The sequence below is a fragment of the Labeo rohita genome, chromosome 20 (genome assembly GCF_022985175.1).
Source record: "Labeo rohita strain BAU-BD-2019 chromosome 20, IGBB_LRoh.1.0, whole genome shotgun sequence".
Taxonomy (NCBI): domain Eukaryota; kingdom Metazoa; phylum Chordata; class Actinopteri; order Cypriniformes; family Cyprinidae; genus Labeo; species Labeo rohita.
In genome coordinates this window covers 25,788,614-25,802,530 of record NC_066888.1, presented here as the reverse complement: position 1 = coordinate 25,802,530, position 13,917 = coordinate 25,788,614, and the positions used below count along the sequence as shown (strand labels likewise).

The 13,917-nt window shown below is 35.3% G+C and overlaps 1 protein-coding gene across 6 annotated transcripts in view; it reads right to left on the bottom strand.

Annotated features, from left to right (window-relative positions):
* trdn (triadin) overlaps positions 1-12,334 on the bottom strand; it is a 64,327-nt gene extending 51,993 nt beyond the window's left edge. For 5 of the 6 annotated variants that reach the window (XM_051137742.1, XM_051137743.1, XM_051137744.1 and 2 more), the window contains exons 1-4: positions 11,975-12,334; positions 6,551-6,760; positions 5,709-5,747; positions 98-151 (exon numbers count right to left, since the gene is read on the bottom strand). In XM_051137742.1, coding sequence (XP_050993699.1) covers positions 98-151; positions 5,709-5,747; positions 6,551-6,760; positions 11,975-11,990 — 319 coding nt within the window. In that variant the 5' untranslated portion in view covers positions 11,991-12,334. The remainder of the gene's footprint in view (positions 1-97; positions 152-5,708; positions 5,748-6,550; positions 6,761-11,974) is intronic. The other variant, XM_051137746.1, reaches the window with a different exon arrangement.
* Between the last annotated feature and the right edge of the window lie 1,583 nt (positions 12,335-13,917).

The window sequence follows — 13,917 nt, the reverse complement described above, 5'->3', positions numbered from 1 at the left end:
AATGACCTTGGATTAGTCATTTAAATAACTACTTCAAATTTGTTGACTACCAAGACCACTACTGTATGTGTAAGATATAAGATATAAGATGGCTTGCCTCTAAGGCTGCCTGCTTCCTTAAATGTTTTCCTGACACGGTGTGGCTGAGGTCCTGTTAGGATGAGAGACACAGAAGCAGAGGTGTGGGATAGTAACACACGCATACAGCTCATTGGGTCAAAACTGTAGGCAGGATAATCGGGGTAATTTAACCACCATCATAAATAAAACACAATCACACTCATGGCACAAAATCACAGGGAAGGTGTGAAAAGAGACATATCACATTAATCCATGTCACAGTGATTACAAAAACACTTCAGCTGAGTGAAAATGAAATTGCAAAGATTGACATTTGGCAAGAAAATAAACAGGTACAAGAGTCAGGATACATGTGTATAGTGTGAATGTGTTACGTAAGTCTCCTTTTTTATAGCATTTACTGGTTCATAGCAAATTAAATTGTCACGCTCTCCTTTCTCTCACATCTCCTTCCGGCTGCATTGAAATTCAAGCCTCATAACGTAATTGTGACATCTCCTTTACATAGAAATGCTAATGCAATACTGATGAATTCAGTGACATTTGTTTGATTAACTTTTTAACCTATTTTATGGAAATTCAGTATTGCCCTCTAAGCTCTCACACTCAAAACTGACAACATTTTACGTTTTCGGCTGCTTGAGTGTGACGTGTAAACTCACAGGAAAGGAAAATTGCAATTGAGATTTCTAGATAGCAATACCATTAAAATGAGAGCAAATGGAGACTTTTGCTTATGACTTCTCATATATTTTGCCTATAATCTCACGTGACTCTTCTAGATTTCTCAAGAGACCAAAATCTGCTATTAAAAGAAGACCAATAATCTGACATGCTATAAAATCTTAGACAAAGTTGATATCAACGTAACAAATTATTCCAATAAATCTCCTAAGCTATAAAGCTATTTTTCTCTGAGCAGTGCTGCTGAACCATTGAAATCAATATAAGAGACACAAAGCTATACAGATGAATATTTAAAGAGTTCACACAAAAATGAAAATTCTGTCATTACTCACCCTCGTGTCATTCCAAACCCGTAAGATAAATTAAGATATGTTTGATGAAATCCGATAGCTTTCTGAGCCTCCATAAACAGCAAGGGTGAGTAAGTAATGACACAATTTTAATTTTTGGGTGCACTGTCTCTTTAAGTAAAGATACAATGAGCTCAAACTAAATGTTTTGACGTTTAAATATCTTGAGGGCAAAATGCAGAGAGTTCAGTACACAAATGTGGTGGTTTTAATCTTATCTGTGATATAGTAATATGCCTGCTCTTTGTGATAATGCAGAAATAATTTTTCCAATCTGGATTTTTTTGCCTAAACATCCTTAAAATAAATACCTGAAAAGGAAAATCACAAGATATTTTGGTTACACTACAATAAAGTGTCAATTGTTAACATTAATGTATTAACTAACATGAACGAACAATGAACAGTACATTTATTACATTATTTATTAATATTTGTTAATGTTAGTTAATAAAAATACAGTTCATTGTTTGTTCATGTTAGTTTACAGTGCATTAACTAATGTTAACAAACACTTGTGATTTTAATAATGTGTTAGTAAAAGCTGAAATTAACATTAGCTAATATTATTAAATGTAAAAGTATTGTTTTCTCTTAGTTCATGTTAATTAATGTAGTTTTACACTTTATTTCCTAGTAAATATTTATTAAATACTTTTCTTACCCTTCTGGCAATTTTTTTAAACCACTCTGAATTTGTTAGATATGCATGCAAGGAAAAAAAAAAATATTTTTTTGCCAGTTGGGTACGAAAAATAATGGAAAACAATGCTGAAAATTCTTAGCAAGAATTTTATTTTATTTTATTTTATTTTATTTTTTTGTGGTACTGTCATTGATGGTAAAAATCAATTTCTTAATATGCATGATAATATTAATATGATAATTGTCATGTTTATGATATGCTGACTGGGATTTTGCCAAGTAGGATATGCTCCTAAATGAAAAACAGAAATGATAGGTTGATTATAATATTGTTACACGACCAACAAGAAATATGAATGAACATGCCCTACTAAGGGCCCTTTGAAATCGGTTTTATTTTTTTCCTAAATTCCGATTTTTATTTATTTATTTTTTTTTTTAAATTTTCCTTTTTTTAAAACATTTTTCTGGACTCTGTTTTAATGGTTAAATTACAAAATATATTAATCAAAAAGCATGTCTAATAATTTAAATCATGAAACATACACAATTTAACAGCAATTTATTAAAAGTGAATAAAATATATTTATTTTCTTGATTTTATTTTCAATGGTTTTATTCAGTTATAATAATCAAAAGCATCTCTAATGAATTGATTTTTAAAAAAAGGAATGTATTTATTTATTTATTTCTTGTTTATTTATTTACTAGAAAAACTGTTGTGTATTTACATTTTTCTGGTAAATAAATTTTGGTAAGTCATTTTTCTGAAATATTCATTAAAAATAATGTTTTAATAATTGTATTAGTAGTAGTAGTGCTATCAAAAATTAAATTTTTAAAGTCCGTGCTTTTCACATCGCGGAAATCATAGGGCCCTACCTACTTGGCAAAATCACAAAAAGCATATAACAGACATACATTAGGTTTGGTTCTATTCATTATACAGTAGCTATCAATATTTTGTACTTTGTTTCAGTTTTATCTGAGGAACTCTGATGCAGTTGCTTAGAAAGTGAGTATGTGCACCACTCATGTTGATCTAAGTTGTTCTTAGAATTATACTGTTGCATAGACCAGTCATGTGACTGAGGCTCCAGGGCAAAAAGAGGACACTAGACTGTTCCACATCTTAGAAACAGGCATGAGGGGGACGATTCCCAAAAGAATCTCAGTCACAGCACTGGGGAACACAGTGGTCTTTGAATCTTGTCTTGAAAGTGAGTGAAGCTTCACCCTCCAGTTTCGCTGCACAGTCCTCTGCGCTCTATACTCCTCTTTTCATGACCACAGCTTTCCAACAGTAAAGGGAACTAGAAAAGTTTGGTATCAGTCATGAACTGTGTATATATTATACACAAAGTGTTACTTTTTAATTACTTTTTGTGCATGTGACATAATTTCCTGTTATCTGTGACAGTGATATGTCTTATATCTTTAAAAGAATCTTTATTGTCATCACAGTATTCGTACCATTCAACGTAACTGGTGAAAATACATGTTCTCTTGTGTATTTTTTGTTTTATTGTTTTGTAGACCAGTGGCTCTCAACTGGCTTAACTTCTGGTGCAAATTAAACGAAGAAGACAGACGCCAGCACGAAAATGTTGCATGACATCTCTTCGTCCTCAAAAACATTAAAAAAAACTACACAAGGTAAAAGTAATAATAATTTTGTTGTATGGATATTTCTGTTTACTTTTGTAGGGTTGTCCGTTTTAAAACCGTTGGATCGTTACAAAATTTGGGTTCTGAAGCTAAACCAGTTGAGAACCACCACTATAGACCACCTGAAGACAAATGGTAAAGACTCTGTAAATGCAAGGCTGTGTTAAGACGGCCCAAAGTGCCAACTTCCTCCCCATGATTCCGCATCGCGTAGCCCATTTCTCCAGGCTTAGCTGTGCATTGAGAGGGAAATTAAAGTATATATTCCTTCTCCTGTAAAGAACGTGAGAAATCTGCAACATAGAATACTTCATTAATATTCTACAGGTAAAATATCATTGTTTTGCTCAATGCATTTAATGACAAAAAAAGAATCAAATCATTCTGCATGGCAAAGAGGAGTTGCCGTTCAATACCACACAGTTAATAAATGAAGTCACGCTTCACTGCTTTCAAAGCATAGTTATCGATGTTAGAGTAAAATTAATTGATTGAAGTAAATAATTTGAGGCTTATTGAAAGCAATATCGCAAAAGTAGACGTCAACATGTTGGATATCATAGGGTGGAAGGGAGCAATTGGCACGTGTTGATGTCATGCATGAGTTTCAGGTTCTTGTTAACAACTTTGCAGGTTTTTTGGAGCATTTTGCACTTAGAATCAAAATGCGTTCATTCCCTTTGTTATTGCAGTTCTGATGAAATCAGTGCCGCAAGCCTTTTGATGATGCCATACTATTTTATGCCCCTCATATCAAGCCCATACTATGATATGAGTTCTGATTTTATAACGTTTATTATAAACTTAGCCTACATATTTTTTAATATAACAGGTAAGAAGATTTCTTTGTCTCTTGAGCTTAAATTAGATTCATGTTGCATTTCAATGCACAGCAACATTTGGAACTACAAATGTGACCCTGGACCACAAAACCAGTCTTAAGTAGCATGGGTATATTTGTAGCAATAGCCAAAAATAGATTGTATGGGTCAAAATTATCGTTTTTATTTTTTTTTTTTTTTTTTAGCCAAAAATCATTCGATTATTAAGTAAAGATCATGTTCCATAAAGATATTTTGTAAATTTCCAACCATAAATATATCAATACTTAATTTTTGATTAGTAATATGCACTGCTAAGAACTTCTTTTGGACAACTTTAAAGGCGATATTCTCAATATTTTAATTTTTTTTACACCCTCAGATTTCAGATTTTTTAATAGTTGTATCTCTGCCAAATATTGTCCTATCCTAACAAATCAGTGTCTTATTTATTCAGCTTTCAGATGATGTATAAATCTCAATTTTGACTGGTTTTGTGGTCCAGGGTCACAGATTTATTTGAAAAAAAAAAAACAAAACAAAAAAACATGGATTATTACTGTTTTTTTTTTTTTTATTACTGTTTTTTTTTTGCATTTTTGCAATGTGTATATTTAAGTTTGAGACCAAAATAAACCATTATTTTATGCACTTGAATATGAAATACAAACACTCTTGTACATTCTGGTGACACAACACCTTTTTTAATTTTAATTTTTTATTTATTTCTTTTTTTTAATATGCACTGTTAACTGTTGTTGCGTAAAGGCAAAAGCCTTATTTTAATTAACATATCTAAATATTTAAACAAGATAAATATACTTGAAGCAAACTGGGTATTAAGATTTTCAAAGAATGTATCACACACTATTATTATATATTTACCTCATTGGCAAATGTTTTTCTTTTAATCAGCATATCATACTCTTTGCTAGTGATTCAGATGCATTCTTTCAAAACTTTACATTATTTTTGCTTTTGAAGTAAATTTATCTTGTTTTACAGGTGTTTAGATATTACTAATGGACAGAAGTACACAAATTCTGATGTTTCCTTGTACTGTATACAGAAATATTAATGCCATAGTTGTGCACTGTCTTTTTATGAAGGTGACTGAAGTAAATATAAAACCCGATCAGATGTCTGAAATCTGAAGCAATTACTTTTTTAATACCATAAGGCACAGTGCAGTCTGCTTTTAAAGTGAACTTAGTTCCACAATTCAGTTTGCCATTATGGTAAAGTCAAAGGTGTAGTGTCACACTGAATGGAATGCATGACAGTCTAGAGGAAGTGATGTCGTGTTCATGACAGACAGATTACATGGTTCAGTAAATTTGCATGTCCGAACGAGAGATGAGAGTGACAGTTGCTCCCTGTTTGCATGCAGGAAAAACACACAAACACACACACCAAAACTGGCATTAGCACTGAACTGCAGGCAAAGAGTCTTTACCAGGTGGCAAACAGGGGTCGTCACAGTATAATGTATGGGCTTTTTATTGGATGGCAACAGGATGACACATGGTGATGGACAGGGTGAAAAAAGGAGGGAAACTTATTAGAAATAAGTAAATGTAAATGTGACTCCTAATGTGGGGCGGTGCAATCATGTAGTGAACTACATGACATGAAAGTCTAATGTTTGCTTTTTGAAATACTTTCAAAAATGGGTGATGAAATGATTTGTGAATGAGATGTGATCTCAATGACAGTGATAAATCCATCTAAACAATGACAATTTTTTTTTCAGTTGAAGGAGTTCAAAATTGTCATTATCAAACTGCTGACACAATGAGGAACAGGTGACTGCAACTTCAAGCAATTCAGCATCAAATCATCTTCCTTGCATCAACAATGGATCTAATGTATCATCAGGTGGTAACAAGGTAAAACGTTGTCCTACAAGGACTCCACATGAATGCAGCGGTGGCTGATAGCAGCCTGGCCAACGGGACACCCTATCTATCCTTGTCACTGTCAATGCTATCAGGAACCAGTCAATATCCCTCCCTTCCGCTCTTTTAGAAGCCTCACAAGTTTGCCCTGTGGCACTGCTGATAAACTTCCAGCAAGAAAACAAGCTTTATCGCGTCATAAAGACTCGTCCAAACATCCAATTACACCTCATCTGAGTCCTGTTTTGCTTTTAAGCTGGGAGTTAATAAATAATATAAAGCTCACAATCAGGTAGTCTATGTAATGCTCGACTGCTGCGTTCAACCTACAATCTCTTCAGAACAGCTGTACCAAAATAACTCTCAAACGAAGGGACCAAGATAAGAGAGCTGAACCTACCTTCAAGACCTTTGCTGTCCAGCAGGTCAAACATGATGACGGCCACAGCCGACCAGGTTACGATGAGAGCCAGCACGAGGATCCAGGCCATGGGGGAGCTGAACGTGGAGTGCAGGTCATCGGTTAAGGTGCGTTTGGATGAACGTGCTGGATTTGCACTCACGTCATTCTTGGTCTCGACTATGGTAGTCGTGGTGGTGGAGGACCGCGCTGTAGGGACAGATGGAGGTTCAGAAATGTATAAATGCAAACAAGAAGGGTACAAAACAGGTTAAACCATAAGAAACCATTCTACATGGTTTCAAACTGGTTCCAGCTGGTAACTTATGGTAAATATCTAGTCCAGTTTCAGTTTTATACAGTAGTAGTCACTGGTGGAGTTGACATCTTAGTTGTGTTAGAGTTTAGATGGTTGGAGTTTGAACCAATATTAAAACAGGTAGAATGACCACTTTAAAGAAATAGTTCACCATAAAATAGAAATTATGTCAGTTCCTCTATGTTTTGGCTTTATTTGATCATATATTCATCATACAAAGTGATTGTGTCACTTCAGAGGACCTACAATATAGAATTCATAAATTAATTGCATACTATCTTTATCTTTCTTGGAATTTTGGGTCTGACTTTCATAATAGTGACAAAAACAGCTGAAAAACACCTGTCTAAAACAAAATGAGGTTGAGTAAATGCTGAGATTAGGGGTGTCGCGATATAGTGTTTTGACGACGCGTCATCAATCGGCCATATTGGTGGCACTGAGCATAAACGATCCCACTGAACCAAACGAAACCCGCATATTTTGTTGATTATTACTGCTGAAAATGGTCAGTTTTCTCATGTTTTGGGCAAAAGTTACAAATCAAAGAGAAGAGTGCAAAAAACTGAGAAACAAAAGGTGTTTGTGGTTGGCCAAACTGAACTTGGATTTCCAGGGGAAGAATCAAGGGACAACATTCGTGGTTGTTTATATAATTTCCAGTCAGGTAGGTGAAATATTAGGCTAATATCTTAATTAATACTGCTTTGGACATATCTTTACCACCTATTAACTTTAGTTTGTCAAGATATTGCACCCTTTCCTGCTTACTAAGTCCTTCTCTATATGATTTAGCAGCTTCCACACATTTTTTTCCATGGTTTAGACAGCACAAATTAGCAGAACAACATTTTCAGTAGTACATTAACCGTGCAATCCATGCTGTTGTTTACAACCGAGTATCACCAATATGGGCAGGCATCTGGGTAAATGACCAAATCGTGACATATTGATAATAATCGTGATATTTAAATAATGAAATATTGTTATCGTGTTAATTAGGGGTGTCGCAATATACTGGCGATATTTGAAAATGAAGAGTACACATGCGATAATATGACATAATCCAGCGGCATCACCATTATGGTGCGTAAACACTCGTGTGATTTGTTTCAATCAAACGCCACATCAGAGAGCGTTTATCTGCGTTCTTCAAGCCATCTCAGGTATTTTAATATGGATAATATATATTTATATTGCAATGCTAACGCTAATCGACATGGCCTTTATCAATGTAAAGTTATCCACCTTTTTTGTCAGTGCCTATGGGTAAAATAATATGATAAGAGACACCAGTTTGCAATATCAAGCAGCAAAACGAGCTGTTTTGTGCAGTTAAAAATAGATGGACCCAGATAAGACCGGAAGCCACACCCATGAAATTTACAAATGGCCACGCCCACTCTTACAAGAACAAAAAGGTGGATAGAATACTATAAAATAAGAATCAGTTTACAAAAGGAAGTTATTTCAAACACTCGATCGACGCTATAACGCAAGTTTGGAGTAAAAATATGTAGTTACTCATAGTTGTCTTTGACACTGCTTAACTAAAAAGTGTTTAGTGTAATTGTTCCTTTTGTACACAGTAAAGTGATTCATTGGTCAAAAAAAGAAAGCAATAAATAAAGATTAATTTGACTGATGATTTTTATTTTTAAGACTTCTGTAGATATCACAATACTGTATATTGTTTTCGTGAATTGAGGCCATGATAATCATATAGTGAAAAATCATCTAGTTCAGATGATTGTCTACTAATCCGTAGCTCCCAGAAATAAGGCATCTGCTGGTGATAGTTTACAAAAATGGTTTATTTTGTCTGCGTAGAGCATCTACAGACAAAACAAAGAGTATTTTGTCTGCACACTCTAAACGGCAAGTAATTTATATTAGACTCCAACTTTTGCCCTCAATTCTTGTGCTTTTCAACACATGAGGTGGAAACGTTTGAAAATGTTTGGCAATAGAATGATTTTTCCACATACATTTTGTATGTAAACACAACAAAGAATCTGTCTATTGTACACACATAATGTTGGAAGTTGTCTAGCTCTGTCACGTCTCTCACTCTCGGTGCAGACAGGACATAAGAGTTACAAATACAAAGAGAGCTGGACAGCAGATGAATGTTTGCTTTTTGTCTTTATCAATGCATTGCCTGGCAGAGAGATTGAATTGAACTTGTCTGTAGATAGGGCACACATCTGCAATGGCAATGTTTCATCGTTAAAACATCTCCAAGGCCACATGAGGAATGCTGGCGCTGTGTCATCTGTTGGCCGGAGCCCCTTTAAAAGCCTCTTTTCTAAATTGATATAAATTCTTGCGGCAGCTCAGTCTGAATTGCTGCTCAGAGAGCCAAAACATACAGCACATGTGACCTTTATAATACACGCCGCTACGTTTACTAGACCCATTTATTGATCTTTGCCAATATTGTTGACTTAAGTCATCGTAAATGATTGATTCTTGCAAACAAACTGTCGTGATTGTGTTTACAGAAATGCATTTGTGGATGATCCATTGTGAATCTGAGCCAAGACGGTGGTTGTTTATGTTGGTCCATTTGCTCTGAGAACTGTCGTATTGTGCTACCTCTGCTTTTGGCTTGAAGATAATGACGTTTTCCTGTGTGTGGGGGTTTGGTACACTCGTCACACACCAGAAGTGTTAGCTAGGACCACCTGTTGCAGCTCTTCACATCGGTCCCAGTTGTCAAACTTAGGATTAGACGTCCCATCCAAATGCTGACTCAAGGAGCTTTCTGTAGACACCATATGCTTAGCTGCATCTGGTTTGAAGTTTTGCCGCATCTTTCTATGTGTTATCATGACTTTGCCCTTGCAGATTGTCTACAAGCTTCAGTATCTGATCGTGCAGAAAACATAAGATCGCAGATAGTGTACACAAAAGGCTTAGGAGAAATCTTTCCATGGCAACACAGTACGCAAATGCCACTTCAGCTCTCGCTGCGATGTAAACCCGAAAGCGGTGGAAGGTGGCACAAAAAATGACATTTTTCTCATTGCTTATTTTAATATAAGACCTTGTCCTCCTCTGATCTGTCTGTGGATATCCATGGCAACTAATCCTAGGTTAGTAAGTGAGAGCTGTTGAGACAATGAAGTCAGCATAAAATAACACTCTGTGCCGCTATTTCCTCAAGTGTCACTTTAGATATGATTTATTCAGGCTGATCTGAAAGACTTTTCACAGTTTAATCAGAATATCAAATTTACTTTTAAGTCTTTGCAACATTAAGCCATTTCACGCAAGACTGGGGCTCATTTATGCAGGCCCTTGACATCAATAATTGGAAACTCAATCTCAAGTCACTGATAATGACTTTAAAAGGTTTCAAACTTTTTAAACGCATTTCTTTTTGTGGTTTAGAAGCTGACAGGGTTTTGATGTCCACAATGAAAATGTTCTGAAACCTTAAGCTTTCAATGGGGACTGAAGCTTTTCAGGAGCTTTTCACAAAAGTGCTCCGCATGTCTAGTTCCTAGTTTATTCTAAGTTTTCAAAAGTCATACAATAACTGTGAAACAGACTGAAGTTGTGCACTGATCATCTTGACATCTGCCGTTCTTGAGAAAAGAAGTGATGGTTGATTTGTAAATGAGTGATCGTTTTGAATCAAGTCGTTTCAAAAAAGCGATTTATTCATAAATTATATTGCAATGACTTGCAATAATAAGAATGTATAAGTGGCATGGACCACTTTTGTGGTGCGTTGTGTCCTTTTTAAAAGAGTAGTTCACTTCCAGAACAAAAATTTACAGATAATGTACTCACCCCCTTGTCATCCAAGATGTTCTTGATGGTCTTTCTTCAGTCGTAAAGAAATTGTTTTTTTTTTGTTTTTTTTTTTTAAGGAAAACATTTCAGGATTTCTCTCCATGTAATGGACTTCTAGGGTGCCCCCAAATTTGAATTTCCAAAATTTCAAAGAGCTCTAAACGATCCCAGCCGAGGAAGAAGGTTCTTATCTAGCAAAACGATCGGTTATTATTTTTTTTACCTCAAACACTCATCTTGTCTAGCTCTGTATGTACTCTGTATTTTTCCGGTCATGACAGTTAGGTTACGTCTAAAAACTCTCATTTCATTTTCTCCTCCAACTTCAAAATAATCCTACATTGCTGCAGAAGTACCGACCCAGTGTTTACAAAGTAAACATGCAAAAAAAAAATCAAACACCCTTTACCCAAAAAAAGGTAAAACGGCAATGTGGGATGATTTTGAAGTTAGAGGAGAAAATGAGACTATCATGACCGGAAAAAAAATTGTTCACACAGAGCTAGACAAGACGAGCGTTTGAGGTTAAGAAGTATATAAATTGTAATTTTTTTTTTTTAGAAAATAACCAATTGCTTTGCTAGATAAGACCGTTATTCCTTGGCTGGGTTCATTTAGAGCCATTTGAAGCTGCATTTAAACTGCATTTTGGAAGTTCAAATTTGGGAGCACCATAGAAGTCCATTATATGGAGACAAATCCTGAAATGTTTTCCTCAAAAAACATAATTTCTTTATGACTGAAGAAATAAAAACATGAACATCCTGGATGACAAGAGGGTGAGTTAACATTATCCGTAAATTTTTGCTCTGGAAGTGAACTAATCCTTTAAATCTTCAGCTTATTGTAATTGCATGGAAAAGAGTGACTAGTCTTTGTAATTTCTCCTTTCATCTTCCACAGAAGAGACGAAGTTTAGTAAATTATTTCAAAAATTGTCTGAAATGTAAATTAATTAAATTTTGGGTGAACTGTTACTTTAAATCTGTTTCCTCTCTAGATGATTGAACTGTATTTCAGTTGATAACGCTACCTTAAAACCCTTAAAAAGCTGCAACAACATCAGAGGCCTGCTTCAAAGGACTACAGATTCCCATAGAGCCATATGATATGGTGTATTTTTAGCAGCTTTCAACCACAAAATTCCCCTGCAAAGCAGATGGTTGCTGTCTAAGAGACAGTTTACTTGACTAAGGAACTAAGTTAACTTGAAATACTTGACTGTATACTGTTAGTAGCAAAATTTACATTGCATACACTAACTTGTTAGAAATGTAACTGTAAAATGAAGTTGACAGTACCTTCCATCTCTCTCATGCACTAACAGGCTGAAAAAACAATCTCAAGAGTCAATTCCCCCGGTCCGGAATAGTTTTCCGATCGAAAGCCCCACAATGTCTCACTGTGCCTTTCCTGTTAGAGTTCCAATAAAACTTGCGCTTGTGCCAGGGCCCCCTACAAGGAAGCGAAAAAATGGCACCTGTTGCTTAAAGTGGCATAGAAAAAAAAAGTATACGCTTCCAGCTGGGGACCAAGTACCAGCAGCAAGGGAAAAAACAAGGCTAGGCTGTCAAAAGAGCAAATCAAGCCCTAGGTTGTCCTTATGTTTGTTACCAGCCCATGATGTGTGTGTGGGTCAGGAAACATGGGAGAGAGGGGAGGACGGGTTTCAAGGTAACCTTATCTGTGACTGGACTGTGTGGTTTATTCTTAGAGTCCCCGGCAGCAACGGCATTATGCTTTGCCTTTTTAGGCCAGGGGTGTTACCCCTGAAGAGGAGCCAGGCTGTCATCGTGGTGTGAGTGTGTGGACGGCAACCACACGCACATGAAAACGCATCTTTGAAATGTATTTTAGCACCATTTTCTGCTAATTTACATAATAAAATATTGCATGTTATACGTTAAAAGCATGACATACTGCATAAAGATTTCTTTAATGGCGTTTTTAGCCAAGATTGTAGTAAATGAATGCGTGTAAGAAACAGAGCTCGTGATAAACTCAGGTTAAGCTGTTTACGGTGCCTTGTTAAATATTCATGCAAATCAAGCGAAACCTTTTTCATAAACCGTGCAAATGAAACATTTAGAAAGTTGACCTTTAAAGAGCAAATTGCATTTTATTCTTTCAGCTGTACCGTCTCCATATTTCAGTGAATAGGGAAAAGCCTAAGATGTCAGAACATAAGCGTGCTTTTAAGATCGTATTAAATCGCTTGACAAGCACAGGTTTCTTTATTATGTTGATGTGTTTCCTACTAAAACAGGAAGTTGGGACATGACTTATTTTTCAGGAATAGTCAATATAGTAAAATTTTTTGATTTAGTACTGACCTGAATGAAATACTTCCCATAAAAGACATTTACATTTCAAAAGAGAAAATAATAGTTGAATTTATAAAAATGACCCCGTTCAAAAGTTTACATACACTTGATTCTTAATACTGTGTTGTTACCTGAATGATCCACAGCTTTTTTTTTTTTTTTTTTTTTTTGGTTTGTTTGTTTGTATATTTGTTGTTAGTAATAGTTGTTCATGAGTCTCTTGTTTGTCCTGAATAGTTAAACTGCTCACTGTTCTTCAAATCTTCATTTTGTTCAAAAGTTTTCACCCCCTGGCTCTGCATGCATCGTGTTTCCTTCTGAAGCATCAGTGAGCGTTTGAACCTTCTGTAATAGTTGCATATGAGTCCCTCAGTTGTCCTCAGTGTGGAAAGATGGATCTCTAAATCAACCAAAGAATTCGTGGGACCTGAAGAACAGTGGGACAGTTTAACTGTTTAGGATAAACAAGGGACTCATGAGCAGCTATCACTTAAAAAAAACAAAACAAAACAAAACAAAAAACACAGTTGTGGATCATTCACGTAGCAACACAGTATTAAGAATCAAGTGTATGAAAACTTTTGAACGGGGTCATTTTTATAAATTCAGCTATTATTTTCTTTATTTTTCAACATCTTTTATGTGAAACGTCTTATTCAGGTCAGTACTAACAAAATAACATGCATTTTGTATTATCCCTCTTATTTTGGTAAAATAAATAACATTTTGCAGATTCTGCCAAGTGTATGTAAGTGTAACTTTTGACTTCAGCTGTAGATGTAATGTATATAGATGACATTATAGGTAACATGTGGACTAACTGAAGTTAAAATACTGCATACTAAAATACAACATTTCTACTAAAGCAAATTTGACCATTTACATCAGCCACAATAGCAGCACTGGCCTCAACCAATGGT